Below are 21,752 nucleotides of genomic sequence, written 5' to 3'. Positions count from 1 at the left end.
TCAGGGAGAGTCTGAAAACTCACCTCTTCCGGATTCACTTCGCCCAAAATCTCTCCAGCTTGTGTATGGTGTAAATGTTCATGCACCGTAACTTCATGATCATCCCCAGATAAGCCTTTACACAGCCACAACTCTGGCATTGTATGTGAATGTTTGTTTGTGTACCTTCTTCTAAAAAAAATTTGTAGGAGGTTATCAGGATTCATCCATTCATCCATCCTGCATTTTATGCACCTACTCAAGTGATGAACATCGGTGCCTCAAGTGGAAAGTAACTATGTTTACTTAATCACATGTCTGCAGTCATGTCTCTTTCTCTTAATTTTATGCACAAATTGTATTTTTGCTGAGATGGACATCGCTTTGGGGGGGCATGGTGGTGCAGTGGGTTGGACCGGGTCCTGCTCTCTGGTGGGTCTGGGGTTCAAGTCCTGCTTGAGGTGCCTTGTGACAGACTGGTGTCCTGTCCTGGGTGTGTCCCCTCCCCCTCCAGCCTTACGCCCTTTGTTGCCGGGTTTGGCTCCAGTTCCCCACAACCCCATATGGGAGAAGCAGGTCAGAAAGTGTGTGTGTGTGTGTGTATACGTACATGTGTATGTCACTTTGGAGAAAAGCATCTGCTAAATGAGTAAACGTAAGTGAAGTGCATGCTTCCTTAAAAATACTGAAACAAAAGCACTTGTTCAAAAATCCACTTAAGTCAAAGCAAAGAACCTTCAGGTTAAAAATCTACAGAACTCAAGTACTGGGTGGATTTGATTCAAATTAGGCTTTTTAATGTTCTCTCCTGCAATCATATATAAACATATTTGATGCAATGGAAAACGCGGGGCCTTCTATTCTTACCAGTTCAATTACAAATTAAGTGCTTGCAACACTGGTTACAGCTCTGTTGGAGAGAATGAATATGATGGATGGTAGGCTGGAGGCTCAAAATGCCGGAGTTAAGAAACTTTTGTTATCCGTTTCTGACGTGGCAACTAATTCGCTAATTTTACTGAATGCATAGAAACTTTGAAAACCGGATCAGAGAAGCTGAAGATAGGATTTCTGCTGCCGAGGACACGGCTAAATCACGAGCTGAACTGCAAGCTGCCATGGAGCGAAAAACCAAATTGAATCAATTGGAAAACAAGATCCAGCGTAAAAATATGACCCCTGTGGGCCTCAGAGGGAGATGTTCTTCCCAAACCAATGCTGCGGAATATGGTGCCATCCTGGGTGGGTCACCTGCAGGTTCTTCTCCAATCAAGGTACACCTAGCCTGAAGAAATCCTGAAACAGCACTCAGTTTGAACACTCCGCTAGATGTATGCATCAGAATTTGGACTTATGAGCAAATGTACATTTGCATAATGAGCTACCAGCTCACACTTGCAAAATCTTATGTGAATTTAGTACTGTGTTTGAGCCTTTATTCCAATGATTCACCCCTTTTCACCTTTTAATTTTTACCGGAGCAGTTTACAGGGTTTATACCTTGTGCCGAGGGAACCGTAGCAACACATGGGCTCTGAAACTGGGTCTGTCGATGCAAGGTGGAAGCTTTAACCACTAGGTTACCTACTGCTCTCATCCAAACAGTATATAGCATCTGCACTTTTGAATATTGTGCAAAGAGAGGAAGAGGTTGTCACCGATGATGATGCAAGAATTCAACGTGGGGTGATAATTCATAAGCTCATATGGTGTGTGCAGTATCTTTGTATTGGACAGACAGGGGTCCAGATAATGTATGAACTGATCCAGAGGGATAGATGATAGTAGAGGACCCATATAGGTAATGTCTGGTGTTCAGAGACAGCATTTCCAGAGCACCTGACAGGACCTATTTACCTGTGCAGGAATGTAGTATTCCAGCAAAAGAAAAAAGACTTAAAACATGAGTTTGGCTCAAGTAAATATTTCACAGAACTCAGCCTTGCAAATTAAACTACAACGTTGAACTCAGCCTCAAAAATGTATGACCAATGGGACATGTGGGAGTTTAGTGGTTAGAGCTGCTACGTTTGGCTCTAAAGGTTTCAAGTTCAATCCCAACCTCTGGCTGTAGTACCTCTGAGCAAAGTACTTACCCCAAAATTACTCTGGTATAATTACCCAGCTGTATAAATGGGTAAATAATTGTAAGTTGCTTTAGAGAAAAGTGTCAGCTGAATTAATGTAAATATTAATTGTCACAGTTGTTTGGTCCTTTGGTTTTATTCAATAACTGAATAAATTTAAATTGCTCACAGAATAATTTCAGAATTAATCTGTATTGTCTAATTTGTCTTGTAAAAGGAATAGCAAATTATGAAACAGATGTAGTAGCTCTTTGGCAAATGCTACTCATGGTGAAACACTGAGCCTCAAATTTATAAAATAAATGTTTGAATTGGGATATCATTCTTAGGGATAATAATTACAAAAAATTATCCAACTTCAGCAACTCAGATTTGGACAATATATTAGCAATGTATGTGTCACACAAACATGGTGGCCCATTAATTTGGACTATCCCTTCTCGAAAAGTCATTTAGGCTTGAAAGTTCATTATTATATTTGAAGGATATGAACAGGTTATGAAATTTACATTACAGTGATCATACTGACTGTTATTATCCAGCCTCTCACAAATGCCCCAAACAAAAAGTGCACCCTGAAGACCTCCTTACATTCATTCATGTGACGATGGACCAGTTCAACCAGTATGAGTGAAAAAGAAGTGGAAGACTGACAACTATTTTACTTTATTTATGAAATTATACGCAGCACCTTACAAGCGATATAACATCCGACTAAGCAGTTGAATTGAGCAGGTTCTGCCTATATGGATCTTACTGAGCTTCAGGGATCGGTGGCTGTATGTATGGAAATGTGGGATACTGTGATTTATGTTGTTTTACCTGGCAAAAATCTACAAAGCTTTGTTATATATACATTAATTGAAACAAGTTATTTTCTAAAAGCTTTGAAATAGAACAATGATATATAGATGTGTTTCTGTTCAAAAGAATGGTCCTAACTGCTCATTCATTGTCCCTGCTGAGCTATAAATATGTCTGGAAAAAAAATGCGTTTCCTTGAACCCCGATCCTTCTGAATGATCTTGACAAACTGTGTGTGTTCATGGCTTCGGCGACATCACTCATTTGGGCGGGAACGCGAGATGTTTCCATAAAAGGATACACTGAACAGATTTCTCCGTGAATAACCGAACATCTCTCGTGTGCACGGACAAAAGTTACGGTCATTCGCATTTTCCTGCATTTCCAGATTATTTGCACGTCGCGTTGGTTTTCTGCTCGCAGACACGGCAATTTCAAAAGATGCATCGGAAAAAGGGCGACGAGGCGACATTGACACGAGCGCCAGCCAATCGGCGGCGACCCTGCGGCGGCAGACAGGCTGACGTCAGCGCCGTCTGGCTCGCGCAGCGCGCTGCGCTAGGAAGGAGAAGAGCGCTGGAGGAGGAAGAAGAAAAAACTCCCGGCACGCTGGTGGAAAGGGGTCACGAACTATGACCTTTCACAGAAGAAAAACAATAACAAATACTTTTTGAGAAAAAAAATCCCGAGATCCAGAAATCTGCGTCGTTTATCCCGTGAGGTAAGGCTGAATTCCGTTTCCGCGCAGACAATATATTGAAACGCGCCAGCGAGAAGGAGGTTAATTTCACTGGTCTGCCCGGGGAGCCTGGGCGACTTTTGGGCCACGGTTGCTTTGCAAAAGCTGCTGGGTGGTGCTGTCATGTCGCATCTAAATTCTACACCGAAATACGCCTTCACGCCAGTAGGTCACCCCTGATCACTTATTTTTAAGACGTAGTTTCGCTTTATAAATGCAGCAAACGAAAGTCATAGAACGCGGCGAATACAAAGACGTGAGGCGAGCCGCCGGTGTAGCGCAGTAGCTAGCGTGCTAACCGCTCCGCTGCCTGGCTATTGCGCAGCTGAACCCGACCCTTTTACCTTTGCCATCCCGGGGACAGGGGTTGGTTTGCAGGGTTGTAGCTACTGGCCAGGCATGCGAAATCATACATACTCTGGCGTATGAATGCGAACACTCTCCAAGTCGTATAAATGAAAATAATACGACGGCACTACGGCCGTCTCCCCAGGTGAAGAAGTGTATTTTAAAACACTTAGTCAAATGGCTGCTCAGCATATCTTGGCCCAACGCCAGAGTCTCCATTTTGTTCCTTTTTCCATCCTTGAATACGTTTTAATGTCGACGAGAGTTAAGTGTTGATGGACTTGCTGTTCAGCCAATGAGATACATGATCGGTGGCCTTTCAAAGTGCTCCTACCCAATCAGGGAGCGGTTCGCTAATCGACCGAAGTGTTACTGCCCAATCATTAGGGGTTTGATGCGCACATCTCGCGTGTTGCCTTGTGTGCCTGGACAATTAGCTTTAGTGGATTTTATCCGTTCTTGAGATCATTTCTTTAAATGTGAAGTGTATAATTTAACTGTATTAAAAAGTGTGTATTTTCACACCAGTCCTTAAGTTTCCATCTCACAGTTCTTTATTGTATATACGTTTATTTTTTAGCAGATGCTTTTCTCCAAGTGACTTCCAGTGAACTCTATGTAGTGTTATGAGCCCACACGCCTTATTCACCATGGTGACTTACACTGCTAGATACACTACTTACACTGGGTCACTCATCCATACATCAGTGGAACACACGCTCTCTCTCAATCACACACTATGGGGGAACCTGAACAGCATGTCTTTGGAGTGTGGGAGGAAACCAGAGCACCCGGAGGAAACCCAAACAGACATGGGGAGAACATGCAAACTCCACACAGACCGAGCGGGGATTGAACCCACGTCCTCTCGCACCACCGAGGCGCTGTGAGACAGCAGTGCTACTTTCTGTGCCACCCATGTATAAACTAAAGGTGTGAAATTAACAATGTAACCTCTTATAAAGTGTCGGCTTCAATAGAACTGTATTTCTGGTAAATCAATCAAGTAGCAAAACAATTATGTATACATTAAACAAGCAAACTAGTAGTGTTGTCATAGCTACAAGTACCGTGTACAAGTACCATGAAATTCTTCTTTGAGTGCTTCTCCACAGACTATGAACAAGAACAATAGATAATACTGCACAAAACAATAACAATAAATAACAATAGACAGCCAGAGTACTTAAAACTGAGAATGCTTAACGTGACAGTGTAACATCCCGATGTGCTTGGAAGGAGCAGTCCAACTCTAGTTACAAAAGGTGGCACATTGGTGGATGTTGTATACTCTTACAGCAGTGGGGTAAAAGCTGTTCCTGTACCTAGCAGTGCGGGTTGGAATAGACCTGAGCCGCTTTCCAGACGGCATAAAAGAGAAAAGTGCCCGTTCGGGTTGACTGTGTGTTCCGTATGTGATTCAACTGGAGATTTATACCCAGGCATGCTTTTTTAAATTAGACATTGCTTATCCTTCCGGTTATGTTTAAATGCATTAATATTTAAAGGTTTGGTTGGAAGTTTAAAGTGTTCAGGAACAGGTCGAAATTGAGGACCTTTGATCTGTGTTCCATGCTGAGGATTGACTTAATCTCTAAAAATCTTTTGTGGTCTTCCCTAGAGTGGTCACTGTGGCATTAACTAAGACTGTCTCCTAAGTGCCGCTTCGCACGGCACAGGACCAAATCCTAATGGTGCAGTGTGTGCGTTCCATTGCTCAGGGGATGTTATTGATTGTTTGGTCTGTTACTGTCTGCCTTTGAAAGAGAGCGGCTACCAAAATCATATGAAATACAAAAGAAGGAACAGAACTGTAATGCATGATACTTGCAGTATAATTAATAACCTTAATTTAAATTGTGTCTTGTCCAAAGTGATTTACAGTATTTTTGCACAATAGTAAAAATGATTCACTAAGTTTTACTGCAGTGTATTTTTACTGAATCATTAATAGGTAAGTAGGGGGATGCGGTGGCACAGCAGGTTTGGCCTGGTCCTGCTCTCTGGTGGGTCTGGGGTTCGAGTCCCAATTGGGGTGCCCTGCGATGGACTGGCGTCCCGTCCTGGGTGTGTCCCCTATGCCCTGTGCTGCTGGGCTAGGCTCTGGGTTGCCGTGACCCCGGTTTGGACAAGTGGCCTCAGCCGCTGTGTGTGTGTTAATGTGTAAGTAGCATGCTGAAGGGTGCTGCAGCAGGAGGTGGGGTTCAAACCTGTGTCTGTCAGCTGCAAAGTGATGACTCCAACCACTACACCACCTGCTGCCCCCTAATAATGTGAGCAGGATGATCTTAATTGGATGTTTTTGGAACATTGACACGGGTCTTTGCAGCATATTTAATAAATAGCTCTGTTGACGATCCATCTAAACAGTGATGTGTAATTTTAAAAGCACTGCTGCTGCTCTGTTGTTATGCAGAATATCAGATGATTGAATAAACATATTCACATCTAGAATGCGGTTGTGTTTTTTGCTCAAGCATGGAGAAGCAAAAGAAGACATCCACTTACATGGTTTTGCATCAATTGAACAGCTGCGTTGACCTTACAGATAACTTGCCAAATGCGGCAACATAGCGATATGGTCCATCAGCAAATGGCATAAATAACATCAAAAATCACATTATTCACCTTTTATTGTGTGTTTTGAATGCAAATTAAGCATATAATTTCTGCATTCTGTCTTCAGAATGTGAAGAGATATATTACAGTGAAACTGATATAGGGAGGTTGAAATGAGATCAGTGTCTTTATAGTGTTGATAGAAGCTGTTGACTTCTTTTCAGACAGGTTCCATGAAAGATCTTACATCACTATGGCAACCAGTATGGAGCTGCTAGCTCAGCAAACAGCAGTCGCCAAGCAGGTGATGAAGTTGCGTGACAATGCGCATCTGCGGTAAAACACCTGGCTTTCACATGGTTAAAAGTTGTGCATGTGTCCATGTCAGAATGGAGAGGTTTACTTGCGAGAATAGAGCAGAGCTTACTGATGCTGACACCACTGAGATGACCACTTTTTCCCATGTGGAGGAAGGCTTTGGATTCTTTCGGCAACGATTGTTCTTGATGTTTCTGTACATAGACAATACATTCTGTGTCTTGATTACCGGAGCTGTGTTTCACGGCTTCATACAATTGTAACTCCTTAGCTCTGCATGTCAGTTTGCAGTGCCGTTATTTTTTAATCCACATATATTATCACACCGTTGCATGTAACACTAAGACGCATGCAGCTGACCCCTTGATATTTATGTGTGTGGTTTTTAATTTCACTTAATTTGTTCACGTTCGCATTACTTTTATATGCATTTTCCCAGTGCACTTTACGGTGCTAAGTCTCAGAAACTCGGGCAGGAGATACTGCAGCTCTTTGTTCTTGTGACTTGTTTTCAGATGCATTGGACTGAAAGCTGCAAATGCAGACCTTTCAGTGTTGTTTTGAATGAAACGCTTCTGCACAGTGTGCGACAGTCTCGTGGGTGGTCCTCTCTCTTTTGTGGGATACAAAAATCTGCTGCTGCTAAGTTAGCCAGCAGGTGTCCTGGAAATCCAATCCATCACCTGGTGAAAAATGCATTTGGCTGAAATACACAAATGGCCATGTCTACTATTTTCGAAAATATCAATTCAAAATAGAACTCAGAAAACACGGTAAATAACTTATGGGTTCCTCCATTATTTGCATTGTTTCTTTATTGTGGAAGTTTGAGAGGGAGGTTGCTTTGGCAACTGTAGCGTGTATAATGCAATGGACCTTCGAGATTTTGCATCAGAGTGGACGGGATCAATTGCAGCAGTGTTGCGACTGTACTTGGGGTATCAACGAGGCAGGGCAGGTCTTGAGTGCTCTTCCAGGAGGGGACCCCAGCGGGTGGGGCTCTGGCATTCTTCTGTCCTGGCTGCCTTGTGACATGGAAACACAGATGGAATTCCCTTGACCTTGAGAGCAGGGAGTCACAGAGAGGGCAGGGCTGAGTAGCCCCTCTCTTGCTGGTGGGGACAGTCACTGTCCACAGATGGGCTTGCAAGCAGGACAGCTCGGGGACTGTTTTCTAGCTCTGTCTGATGCCGAGCATCTCAGTTAAGCTCCTTTTGGGAGAGGAGAGGAAGGCATTGTGTCGAAGCCTGAGATCATCGTGAGTACCTTGCCCTCCGTGTGTGGCCGACTAGTGTCTGCAGCAGAGCCTGGAGAGTGTGTGGGGGTATAATGAAGTTAATTAAAGACACACACACCAACTCTACTGAACAGTTTTTTCCTGACTCTCTGAGAGATCATATTAAAGCACAGATTGTGTTTGCTTGCGAAATTATTCTTTACATTAATGGAGAGAGAAGAAATGTTCTTGTGGTCATTGACAGATTGATACATTTGGGGGCTTTTTTCTTAGTTTAGCAGGGAGATGGGTGCCATGTTGTCAGTTATGAAATCAGTTATAGCTGCATCATTCCTATTAATTAGATTACGTTCAGACCGCATCCGAGTTACAAGGTCTCTTGAGGACAAATATGAAGTGCTTAGAAGTATAACCTGGGCCATTAACAGTATACAGTACACTTACATTTATTCATTTAGCAGATGCTGTTTTCAAAAGTGTTGTGCAGCTAAGTGGGGAAAAAAAAGTGCATTTTGCCTACGGATGGAGATGGAGACGCAATGATGCAGACAAGCGATTGTCGACGTACGGTCAGGTTGTTTGATGTCACCATTTAACTCAGTATGCATTATATTGGTAGTTGAATATGGACTCGGTATAAAGTACTAAATGTTAAAATTGGTAACATTAACAGTGGCATTACATCATATATATTTGACAGGAAATACAAAGGTATTTCTGACAAATGATCTAATGTAAAGAGTAGATCTGGGGTAAAGTGAGTCTGAAAGAGATGTGTTTTGAGACCCTTCTTGAATGCTGGGAGGGATTCGGTAGTTTTGCATGAGAGATAAATATCAACACACTGGAGCAAATGTGAGAACGTTTGGGCTTTTTATTTCGTGCGTGTGGGTCCTCCGAGCAAACAGAGGTGGAGGAGTGTAGCAGTCTAGTTGGGGCATACCTCAGGTCTTGCAGATATTGTGGAGCAGATCCATTGTTGTTCTTGTAGGCCAGAACCTTGTCTTAAAGTTGATACAGGCAATCAATGGAGAGAGACCTGGAAGAGGGATAAATGAGATTGTTTGGCAGGTCAGGCATAACTTGTGCAGCAGCATTCCGTGTCTGATTAAGAGGTTTGATGGAGGAGGCCAGGAGGCCAGACAGGAGAGAGTTTGGATGTCACCAAATTGTTGAGCATAAAACTTGTCAATTAAAGCTCAGTTGGAAATAGCTTTAATTGACAGGTTTTATGCTCAAAGTTTACTTAGATTAGTCATCTAAGTAAACAGTGGTGTATTATCAGTGGTCTGTATCCATCTGTGAATTTCCAGTACTAAAATGATGACATATAAAGGTGACCGACTTCATGGGAGTCATGAACAAAAATTGTTGTAATGAATGTTCACAAATTATAAATAAGTATTCTTGGTATTGCTGATGCCTTTGTCCTAGGTGACGTATAAGGAGAACTTCATACATTTTAAAACAGTGCTGGCAAGGTTGCAGGATAACCAACTGATGCGGGTCTAGAATAAACTAGTGTCACAAGTAACACAACCAAGCACTGAAAAAAATATTTAACAATTCATTGCATATTTCAAATAGTACTTTTTACGGGCTGACATATTGTATTGTTGACATAAAGGCGTTATAGTGACAAAAGGCATTACATGTGTTGATATAATGTACTCATTGTATTTTTCTCTGAGATGCATGTTGTTCTGGAGAAAAGCATCTGCTGAGTGAGTAAATCTAAATGGAGAAAGTAGTAAGCCATGTGGAAATTGAGGAAAGAAAAAAATTCCCAGTCCAAGGCAATAGGATAAAAATAAACCTCTTGGTCTTTGAATACCAGTGGCTACCCACTTCTCCTGGGCATGGCATTGTATTACAACATGCCTGTGTCACTGAAGCTGAGAGGTACATGTCGATCTGCCCATGCAGAATCAACATCAGTCCTGGCGGGATCCATACTCCTGTGCTCTCAGGCAAAATGATGTAGAAGGTCACTACCAGAGGCTGCTCAGGTTGGATGCGTGGATCAGGAAAGGTGCCTCAACACCCCAAAAAGGAAGAAGCTTAATTACTGAAGGTGGAACAATCAGACTGAATGTTTATATGAACCAGAGAATCATAAATTTCAGAGTTCAGTCACATTTTCAAACAAGCAAACAACAGTAAATAGCAATTAAATGCTATTGGAAAGTAGTAGAAAAAAGTTTTTAAGGTGCTCCAAAATTACAAGTGAAGAGATGAAAAGGTAGCAGAAAGTCAGAAGACTAGTAACACTCAACTGGTGTCGAGCGTCAGCTCGTTCCACAGTATATAAGAGAGAATGAGGGATCCTGTGAAAAGGCAGGCACAGCAGAGGCTATGCCCAGGATGATATGGGGAAATTACAGGGTGAAGGTAGCTGGGTGCAAAGTCATGTAGAGACTTGTCAGTTAGTGTGGGGGTCTTAAACAGGATCCTGCCTGAGATGAGGAGTCAGTGGAGAGACTGGAACAATGGAGTGGTGTGAGGATAATGTGGAACATGTAATAAGGAATGTCTAGAGATGTAGAGGGCAGATGGCAGATGTAGGAAGTGAAAACAGAATTTCAGTAATCAAACCTTGAGAGAGCAAGGGCCTAGACAAGAAGCTGGGTAGTATAGTTGTTGAGGAATGGGGGGATTTTGCAGATGAGGCAGAGGAAAAACTGCAGGTCTGGGCCAGAGAAGAAATATGATCGCCATAGAGGAGAGTTGTCCAAACATCGCTCCAAGGTTCTTTACAGAGAATGAGGGTAAAAGGGTGATTTTGTGTAGAAATCTTGAGCAAGAGGCCCGTGGCAAGATTTGCACAGGATAGGTAGTGGATGTCAGATTTGGAGAGATAAATTTTGAAATAATTGTCATCCATCCATGAAGAGATGCCTGAGAGGATGTTTGAGATTTGATTTAAGACCTGAGGATTGAAGGATGGGAAGGAGATTTAAATTTAGAGATAGTAATAGTAAAGGAGATACGAAAAGCCGTCAAAATTAGTGACAGTTCCCAGGGAACTGTATGTTGAGAATACGAGAGGTCCAAGCACTCATCCCTGAGGTACACCTGTAGAGTGAAAATGGTTAGAGGAGAATGATTTAGTCCTTGAAACAGTGAGATATTTTAGATTCTTGACACAAAATAGTGAGATATTTTGCATTCCTAATGGAGACCCTTATAATATTTTGAGCTTTTATCATGGACGTTTAAGTTTAATAGTTGTACGGAAAAGAAACAAAACTATTGTTTATGTCCCTGTGGTGCACAATATTAGTTTCAGTGTATGTGGTTTTATTGTATGTGTTGCTTCTTTTTTTCTTTTTTTCAGGTCCTCACAGTATAGACCTCACCTTAAGACTCCTTAGTGATGAGTGGCTCCCCACAGCGCATCCAGATAATCTCCACTGATTCTGCTGTCACCACACCACAGCACATACAGGTACCGAACTCCTGCTAACACCACGGCACGTATAGGAACTTGCCGTTTATAAAACTGGCTGCAATTAATACTAACAGCTTATGGTGACTCTCCACCTTCTTGTACTACAGATTCTTGCCAGGTGGCCCTTGATATTTTACCTCTAAAAAGAGTTTAATTCATATTCCTTACTGTACCAAAGATCTTTTAGAATGTTCCTAAAAATGATGTTTCTTCAGGACAATTTTCCGTTTTTTCCACCAGATTGTAACTGACCAGCAGACGGGCCAGAAGATCCAGATTGTCACGGCAGTGGATCCAACCAGCACCTCCAAGCAGCAGTTTATTCTAGCATCTCCAGATGGGTCCACTGCCAGTAAGGTCATCCTGGCCTCACCTGAGGCACAGAACACAAAGCAGCTTATTTTTACAACAGCCGACAGTATTGTTCCTGGCAGGATACAGGTATGTCTCCGTTCTTGGAACCCGAGCATACCTGCTCATCCCTTTTCATCGCACTTACTGAAAATCTGAGAGATTTACCCTCTCTCTGTTCACTATTATACTTATGAAAGCAATGTCTTCATAAGTATAATAGTATACAATGGCTATCTTACCAGAGTTGTTACATTTTGAGGCAGCAGTGTTACATTGCTGTACTGTATAAATGTGTAAATGACTCAGTTTGATGAGTTTAGTGTAGTGTATCTAGTGTAAGCAGATTTGGATAAGAAGGTCAGTTAAATACTATGTAACAATCATTGTTATTTTCTTTAAAGAAAAGTGCCTGCTAAATTAATATATGTAAATGTCTCATGCTGCTCAGCTGTTGGGAGGTGCACAAAATCCAAATGTGGTCCTCATAAACACAGAAAAAAGCCTTTTAAGGCAGAGTGGGGTATTAAACAAAAAGTAAAATTGAGTTCTTCTAATTCAGATGGGTTTGTCTCAGGGTACTGACTGCATTTGGATGAGGGTGGAAAGAACTCCACCATGAGATGGAAGCCTGGACTGTTATTCTTGCAGATTGTGACAGATGCAGCGTCAGTGGAACGTCTTCTTGGGAAGACAGGGGATGCAGGACGGCCGCAGCCTGTCGAATACTGTGTTGTCTGTGGGGACAAGGCTTCAGGTATAAGCCACAACCTGGAGTGAGGTCTTGGAGGGCCCAAAATATCCGTTGTTGATCATTCGATAGGGGACTTTATTGCTCCTTTGCTATAGTTATGAGTCTTGCTTTATTAGCTCACAAGGTCACTCCTCTTTGGATTCTGGCAGGACGTCACTACGGTGCTGTGAGCTGTGAAGGCTGCAAGGGCTTCTTCAAGAGGAGCGTGAGGAAGAACCTGACCTACAGTTGCCGTAGCAACCAGGATTGCATTGTCAACAAGCACCACCGTAATCGCTGTCAGTTCTGCCGTTTGAGGAAGTGTCTGGAGATGGGAATGAAGATGGAGTGTGAGTCTGCTTTGACTCACGCACTCAGGCATGCACACATTTTCACGTGCACAAAATAGCTGTACATGTAGTTACCTGTAGAAGAGAACCCACACATGCACTCAAAAATACTCATGTATTTTCATTCATTCATGTATTTTCGTGACGTAATTACACTTGGTTGCATAAAGGTTCGCAGACTTGCACAGCCTGCTGAACAATACACAACAGCAATTTATTATTTAGCACATTTTTTAGTAGTTATTTTGTATTGTTGAACCTGTGTTGTGCAGTGATAGCACTGGATTCTACTACAGCTTTTTAAAATGTTTGTGAATCTAATGGTAATTAATTCTAATTTTCTGTCTTCTGTCTCACCCAGCCGTGCAGAGTGAAAGGAAGCCTATTGACCTGCCAAGGGAAAAGCCAGCAAACTGCGCTGCATCCACTGAGAAAATATACATCAGGAAGGATCTGCGGAGCCCCCTCATCGCCACACCCACCTTCATAACAGACAAAGATGGCTCCAGGTGAGGGCCAGACCCCTTTCATCTGTGAACTGTGTTTTTCTCTCCCATGAAACAGATGAATCAGTATAATTTAATGTTTATTTCTGCAAGTGTTTTGTATTTGTCTGAACAGTTGCATTAATCTCTGTTCCGTGTTTCATTTCTTCCCAGATCTAGCCTCCTTGACCCAGGGATGCTGGTGAACATCCAGCAGCCTTTAATGCAAGCTGATGGAACATTACTTTTGGCTGCAGAAGCAAAGGTTTTTAGTCATTTAGTTTTGGTTCCCTTTACCTTCATGAAATTCAGTATTTGCAACTCCCATTTTGTAACAGAAAAATATGATATACAGTATACAGTATAGTACTGAAAATAGAGAATAAATATTATTGGAAATATATAGCAGCAAATGTGAGCGGAGGTTAACACCATTGCATTTACTGTTGCTCTCTGACTTTCAAACTTACTTGGGCCAAGAGATGGTTTGTTGCTCAAAATTCGTACATCAAATGTGATAAGGATGAGGCAAGAGGCTCTTAATCAGTTCTTTATGCGGCTACTTAAGTAATGTATGCTGGGAAAAGCAGTGCTCCTGGGCTATTGGTGACTGTACTTTCAGTGTCTGTTTCTTTGTCTGTTGGTGAAATGCAGTTTTGTTTACTTTCAGTACTTTACTCACCTTCCTTTGGAGAAAAGTATCTAATAAAGAAATGGATGGAATGTTAAATGTCAGCTGCCTGGGGAGCTACATTACGTGGGATGTCCCAGCATTCTGAAGTTTCTAAGTGGTGCAGTTGATACGGATTCAGTAGTTAACCAAGGGGATAAATAGTCCAAAGTGAGACAACAGCAGGTTTTTTTTTTTCCCCAAATGTGAACAGTGGCACAATGCACTGTCCCTTTCTCCTCTTCAGCAGATTGTGAGCATTGCACCTGCAGCCCCCAAATAGCCCCTCTCTTTGATAGCTGGGATGGTTCGTGCACACTCCTGGGTCAGTGAGATCGGGACAAGTGAAAAAGTTTTTGTTTTTGGGCATTTCACTCACCCTGGCAGTAGTATTTACAATACGGAGCAAATAAGGAGGTCCAGTAAAAAACCCTGGTCTACAGCTAGACTAGGGTGTTTGCACTCATCTGCAGCTGCTCCATCTCTTCTTTTACCCCACACATTACATGGAATTTCCTAATACTCTACACAAGCATGATAATAAGAAATAAAAGCATTTAAAAAGCAATGTATGTTATGTATTTACCTTGGAGTGCAGACAACTACTACACATAACCTTAGAGCTAGAGGAAGCAAGGTGGCAGTATTCCATCAAGGTGGAGGATGATGGAGAGGCTGCACTTTACTGACAAGCTCAGAACCGTTAGATGTTAGAGGCAGAGCATCATCTACAGTTTGTTCACATTCAGTTTGCTTCTTTTACACCGTCTCCACTCTTTTGAAAAACTCACTTACTGTTTGAGATGGCAGTTTTGTCGGTGCATTCGCGAAGCTCTGGCATGCAATTTTTCTGAAAAATAAACGCAAAATACTTCTATCAGTGAAGAACTGGTTTCTCAAAAGTTTGTGAGTTGTGGAGCAACTGTAAAAGCATCCTTTCATCATGACCTGTTTCATGTCCCTGTGTGCTTTGCATAATAATGTGAACTCCTCCACTGCAGGCGGAATCAAGCCAAGGTGACTTGGGGACGCTTGCCAATGTTGTGACCTCTCTCGCCAATTTCAATGAGTCCCTGAATAATGGCGACACTGCAGACATCCAGCAGGAGGAGCAGTCTGCAAGCGAAATAACACGGTACTCCCTTCTCACACAGATACAATGGTCCTGCAGAAGGAAGTGTCACATCAAAGTTACACGAAACACACTGCTTTTGACGGTTTTTCTTTTGGAATTATGATTTTTATTTGTTTAATTGCTTAGTTGATGAATTTATTCAAAAAGTCTTGCAATATTAGCCATTTATATAGGTAATTTTGTTAGTAATTATTAAGGAATTAAGGAAGGTAATAGCCTCCTAAAGGGTACCAAAGTAGGACTTCAACAACACTGAGGTTACAAGTCCTTTAATCTAACTGTTCCTAACTGCAAAAATGCCTAAAAACTCATTTAAAAGACAATTGGAGCTGGAACAGGCTTGGACCTTGGCTGTTGTACTGTAAGAAAGGACTAGTGTGTCTTCCTTGATGTGTGTGTGTGTGTATGTGTGTGTGTGTTGTGTTGTGTTGTCTTATGGGGCATTTATGTGGTCTCAATCCCAGTGCCTTCGACACCCTGGCCAAAGCCCTCAACCCCACAGATGGCAGTGAAGGGCGAAACCTGGTTGAGGGCATTGACGGTGCGGGTGGGGCCACCATCCAGGTGATCAGCCGGGACCAGGCCACACCCATCATGGAGGTGGAGGGGCCACTTCTCACCGACACTCATGTTAGTTTTAAGGTTTGTATTCCTGTGGGACTGAATTTGTGCTGTTGCTGTTCTTACTTTCTTCGTGTGACACCGATCAGGATATCTTTCTTGTAAAGGAGCAGTCCTGCGTGTTGTACTTTTTTTTACTTCCATTTGAAAGGCTTGTTATAACTCCCCCTTCTGGTTTGATCAGGTACATTCTGTCCTTGGCACCATACCTATGCACTGGGTTTGGGGATCAAATAGAAAACAGAACTATCTTTGCTCACATTCTTGCCCTGGCCAAAAAAAGCATTTTTTAAATGGAGCGGTAAAAGGGTTGTTCTCCCTTCAGGTCCTCTCACGGTTTTGTTGGATTCAGCTGTGATGCTGAATGACCTTTTGTTGTCTGATTGTGTACCGTGACATAATTTCTGAACCTGTCCTGTGTTTGCCTCCTTCACCTCAAAATCCTTCCTGATGTGAGCTCTCTCTTTCTACCAGCTGACCATGCCAAGCCCCATGCCAGAGTACCTGAATGTTCACTACATCTGTGAGTCAGCGTCCCGTCTGCTCTTCCTTTCCATGCACTGGGCACGTTCTATTCCTGCCTTCCAGGCCCTCGGGTAAGAACCCCGACACTGCCCACTTGAGTGATCTCTTGTAAACTCTGAGCTCTCCCAAGATGATCTGTCATCACAAAGTGAGTTAAGTGCTAAGAAACATTCTTTACAGCTATTTTTATCTCTTTCACAGAGGTTTTCAAAAAAAATTGAAAGCAAATCGAGTATCAGATCAGATGTAATGTAACTGCAGCCTCTTTGTATGGTAAAAATTTGACAAACTTTTCAAAACACTTTGTAAGAGTGCTGATATCTGTGTGTGTGTGTGTGTGTGTGTGTGTGTGTGTGTGTGTGTGTGTGTCACAGTCAGGATTGTAACACCAGCCTGGTGCGTGCCTGCTGGAATGAGCTCTTCACACTGGGCTTGGCGCAGTGCTCTCAGGTCATGAGCCTCTCCACCATCCTGGCGGCCATCGTCAACCACCTGCAGAGCAGCATGCAGGATGGTATGATTGTCACTACAGAGCACACGTGTCCATCTCTGAACTCGACAGTGTCATATTCCACATTTTCACATATTGGCACTCAGCTGTGTGTCTGGCGTCACGATACTTGGTAAAGGCTCTGACATGAAGTCTAATTTAGTCAAAGTGAACACCTTTGGCCACCTAAACTCAGTGCTGTAAGCTGTATTTTTGTGGACCTTCTTGAAGACAAGCTGTCTGGAGACCGCATCAAGCTGGTGATGGAGCACATTTGGAAGCTGCAGGAGTTCTGTAACAGCATGGCAAAGCTGGAGACGGATGGCTACGAATACGCCTACCTGAAGGCCATCGTGTTGTTCAGCCCTGGTGAGTGCAGAAAAGACTCTTGACCCTGAGGAGTATGGCAGGACTGCATGAGTGCGGCTGTCGTGAACTTTTCATCCTCAGGGCCGCATATGAGTGCAGCAACCACTTGTTCTGTGCTTGTAGTCACACACCTTTCCAAAAGCATACTCCTGCTACATGCTTTTTGAAATAGCTGCTCCTTAAATGTCAGCATTTTTATAGGCCATTACAGCTTCTGTGTTGTTCTGTATTGACCCTTCCTTTCCTCCTTAGACCACCCAGGCCTGAGCAACACAAGCCAGATAGAAAAGTTCCAAGAGAAGGCCCAGATGGAGCTTCAGGATTATGTGCAGAAGACCTATCCCGATGACACTTATAGGTCAGATTAGCTCACAGCTACTTACTGTTCCACGTAGGAGAACAGACCCCACTCTGTCAGGGTCCATTCCACATACATGTACAATCCCCACCCTGATGGAACTCATACCTTCTATAGGTACAATCCCCATCCTCATAGGATCCACACCACCTCTGGGTGCAGTGCCCACCTGGAGATGGCTGTATTTGCTGGGGGGATATCAATAGACACATTGACAGTGACTGTAAAGCCATCTCTTGTGTACCGTGAAATGAACATCTTAGATGTTGTTCGCATGAGCAGAACAGTCAACAAAACAACCACCAACTGAAAATATGCTAAGACTTATTTCAGCTCTTTGTTGATTTATGTAACCTATTTCTTGTCCAGATGTGAAAGTGAGAGGATTTTATTTGTGAATATTTCTTCAGTATAAACTTAACTAAACTAAACTTGGTGACTGACACAGCCTTCTGGCAGCAACAGTTTTCCTTTCTGGAAGGAAGCCCACAAGTGTGACTTTTCTAGTTGCCAACACCAAGACACCCTCCTGTTAGTATTAAAATAGGAGGAAGGAATTCAGAATTCTGCGAGAAAGTGCAGCAGTGGGCTGAATGAGAAGCTCAGAAGAGATCCGTCTTGCATCCTGTTCCAGTTTAGCAGCAGGAAACGTTCACCATTGTGTGTGTTTGTTTTGTGGACAGCTGGTAGCATAGTGGTTAGAGTCGCTGCCTTTGGATCCAAAGGTTGCAAGTTTGACCCCACCTCTGGCTGTAGTACCCTTGAACAAGGTACTTACCCTAAATTGCTCCAGTAGAAAAAAATTAACCAGCTGTATAAATTGGTAAATAATTGTGAGTTGCTTTGGAGAAAGGTGTCAGCTAAATGAATAAATGTAAATATGTTCTCCCAAGGCCCTAGTTTAGCCCTTGTGTGGTATAGCCATGAAGCAGTTTGACTAAAAGGTCAAAAACTTCAGACTCATTCTGTCCATCTCCCTCCTTCCCCAAGGTTGGCCCGCATCCTGGTACGTCTGCCTGCCTTACGTCTGATGAGCTCCAGCATCACGGAGGAGCTCTTCTTTACGGGTCTCATCGGGAATGTTCCCATCGACAGCATCATCCCCTACATCCTGAAGATGGAGACGGCAGAGTACAACAGCCAGATCACCGGCACTTCAGCGTGACCCGCGCCCAACGGATGTGAGCCGCCCTTTGATGCTCGTCCTCTTTGCCCTTGTTTTTAAGCTGGTCTCCGATTGGGTTTTGGTCATTTCAAACTAATGAGAAAAAGGAAGCTCGTTACGGCTCTGTTGTAAGGCGCCCGCAGCTGTCGCAGTGACCTGGCTTCAGAACTGAGAAGCTACCTGACGGAGAGGTGCAAATGCAGCTGTTGACCCTGTTTCTTTTGTATGAACCGTTGCTCTTCTTAAGCAGCACGCAAAGCCGGCTCTTTACAGTTTGCCTTTCATTTTTTCATTTTTGTCCATACTTTATATTTTGTTGCAGCACTTCAGCAAATGTTGGCAGCAAAAGCATGTTAGCTTTACCTTTTCAGTTGAAGACCTTTAAAACATTCATTAAAATACCATGATCATCATCTCATATTCTGCTTTACTATGCGATCGTAATTCCTTACTGACATCATGTCATTATACAAGAAGATATGTCTGCAGAATGGTCTCGTTGTTCATTCAGATGTTCATCCAAAGTATCTTTGGCTATATTTTGAAAATGGTCAATGTCACCAAGACATTAAATGCAGATGTCTTAATTTAACTTGGCTTAGCCTTTTCAGAAATCAGTTGTACTCTGAGTTAGATTGTGCTATGTGAACTTTGTACTCATGTGCTTTATTTTCTGCAAAGATATAAATATTCTGCTCGTATCTGCTCAAGATGTAAAATAAGCCTGGCACTTTGTCTTTAAATTCAATTCAGTTTATTATTATAGAGTGCTCTTCTCACACAGTGACACAGAGCACTGAACAAAGGATCAAGAACAGTAGTAACATAAATAAAAGGTTAGCTCTGCATGAACTCACTATAACTATTCTACCTTGTAAAGCTATAAAATAGGCCAAATGGTGACGGAAAGGAAAACAAAAAATCCCAGTCAAAAGGCAAGGGAGAAATATTGCACACTAGGTACTTTGACTTACTCAGTGCATACCGTATGAACCATTTTAATAAACCTAGAGATTAAGATTAATAAAATAATTTTCCTGTTCCTGTCCTACTCCCATACCATTATGTGCGACATGAAAGTTTGTCATATTGTAATCATGTTATGGTGGTATATTGCATAAAAGTGTGTGCTGAAATAATTATGGACACAGATACTCAGTAACTCTTGAAAATTATACCACTGGTGCTGTTAAAATGATGCTGTCCTTAGCCAGGAATGGTTTAGAACAGAAACCTTTCTAATAGTCATTACAGTAAAAAGTTGTTACTTACAGTGCAGGGATTAACAGTTCTCATTATAATTTTTCATGTGTGCAATCTAACCCTGGCATTGCCCCACTGCCATGCTGTCATGACAATCAAGCACTGTGTGAGATGCACCCATAACATCTTTTTGCATTTATTTATTGTATCTGGTGTTTTCTTCATTTGCTCAAAGAGAAAATATGCAGTAGATATTAAGGCTCATGTGAGCCGTGGTACAGTGAAACGGATCTGTTCTATCATGGCTTCCCCATGGATGGCTAACACTCTGGGTCTTACGTGAATGCGTTTTTAATTATTTTTTCTTAATTAAAAACATCCTGCTTTCAGTGTATTTCCCTAAGTACAATGTTGTAAATAAAGTATGTGCTCTGTTTTACTGAAAGGTGAGCATTCTGCTATTAATACTGTTGGCTTTTGCATTTAACATTTTGTTAATTAATGGCACATAACTATGAGGTTTCTACTGCACGCTGAGCACTGACATATGATTTTAACTGTGTATATTTATACTTTTAAAGCTATTGATTCGTCTTACTTAAGTGCTGTTTTTTATCTGTACAGGAAATGTACTTTAAGTACCAGTGCGGAATCCTGCAGTTTGACATGGAATAAAGAAAATAAAGCCATGTCTGTAAAATCCAGATTTTCAGCTAAAAAGAGCTAATGTATATCTTAACTTTTAAAAAAAAAAAATGTGTATATTCTTTGATTTCTGGGTTTTAAACCTGCCAAGACTGTTGCGTATAACTCTTCTTTTATGTGAAATGGGCTTTGTACTGTACATGTAATTTCATTAAAATGAGTGCATGTTTTTTTATCTTAAAGTTTTATATCTTCTCAGTGTCATCAATCTTGAAGAAAAGTGGCATTGTTTTTTTTTGTATATAAAGCATCGCAGTGCATGATGTAGCTTATGCATTTTATTAAATGCTGTTAAAATGTGGAGTTATGTTGTGGCTAAAAAAATTCCTACCATGCAGAGCAGTTTATATAATTAAATTACATGATGCAATTAAATGCCTGTTTCCCTTTTATTTTTTTCTATGTGGTAAAATTAAAAGAACTTTGTTATATTTGTTTTAATCTTTTATTGATCTTTTAAAATTTCTTTCAAGATATGTTACTTTAGTATAAATGGTTTACCGTCCAACATTATTTTCAAGTGGTTTCCAAAATTAATTTATTCTCGATAACCGGAAGAAATTTTTTTCTACCTCATTATTTAATGAAAGTTAAGTGTAATGTTTACATTATATAATCTGATAGCAATGTATCAGACCGGGGGAGCACACTGGCGCAGTGGGCTTGGCCGGTGCCTGTTCTGTGGTGGGTCTGAGGTTCGAATCCTTCTTGGGGTGCCCTGCGCGGCGGACTGGCGTCCTGTCCGGGGTGCGAACCCTCAGCCCGTCCCCTGTGTTGCTGCGACCCCCCACTTGGGACAAGCGGTTGTAGACATTGTGTGTGTGTCAGGCTAAACAGTCATAGTCATGTGGCCCACTTTGTAAAATTCTTCTTAAAATTTTAATTTTTTCAGTAATAAAACCTTTGTAATGACATTTTCTTTCATTTATTATGTCATAATGAATATTATTCTTATTAAATAATAAATAAAACAATTAAAATATAATAATAATAATACCAGAGTGACAAAGTACTGTAGATTATGCTGTGGACACAGATCTGAACCTACGGCTGCCAGTGTACTGTTCCAA

At 41.9% G+C, this 21,752-nt stretch overlaps 1 protein-coding gene across 1 annotated transcript; it reads left to right on the top strand.

Moving 5' to 3' along the window:
- Nucleotides 1-3,352: 3,352 nt before the first annotated feature.
- Nucleotides 3,353-21,044, top strand: nr2c2 (nuclear receptor subfamily 2, group C, member 2). Its single transcript, XM_018762323.2, has 14 exons — nucleotides 3,353-3,591; nucleotides 11,409-11,519; nucleotides 11,763-11,963; nucleotides 12,525-12,630; nucleotides 12,777-12,956; nucleotides 13,318-13,465; nucleotides 13,616-13,706; nucleotides 15,113-15,246; nucleotides 15,711-15,888; nucleotides 16,342-16,463; nucleotides 16,767-16,906; nucleotides 17,114-17,251; nucleotides 17,504-17,609; nucleotides 18,600-21,044. Exons 2-14 carry the CDS (start codon nucleotides 11,448-11,450, stop codon nucleotides 18,772-18,774), a joined length of 1,791 nt encoding a protein of 596 aa, XP_018617839.1. The 5' UTR covers nucleotides 3,353-3,591; nucleotides 11,409-11,447; the 3' UTR covers nucleotides 18,775-21,044.
- Nucleotides 21,045-21,752: the final 708 nt, after the last annotated feature.

This window comes from Scleropages formosus, chromosome 2 (genome assembly GCF_900964775.1).
Source record: "Scleropages formosus chromosome 2, fSclFor1.1, whole genome shotgun sequence".
Classification (NCBI taxonomy): Eukaryota; Metazoa; Chordata; class Actinopteri; order Osteoglossiformes; family Osteoglossidae; genus Scleropages; species Scleropages formosus.
This window is presented reverse-complemented; position numbering and strand designations above follow the sequence as displayed.

Bases quoted from the DNA above. Each gene is read 5' to 3' on its own strand.
- nr2c2 (XM_018762323.2), top strand. From the start codon at position 11,448: ATGAGTGGCTCCCCACAGCGCATCCAGATAATCTCCACTGATTCTGCT. The intron at 12,957-13,317 runs GTGAGTCTGCTT...TGTCTCACCCAG, and splicing joins GATGGGAATGAAGATGGAGT to CCGTGCAGAGTGAAAGGAAG. The intron at 13,466-13,615 runs GTGAGGGCCAGA...ATTTCTTCCCAG, and splicing joins ACAGACAAAGATGGCTCCAG to ATCTAGCCTCCTTGACCCAG.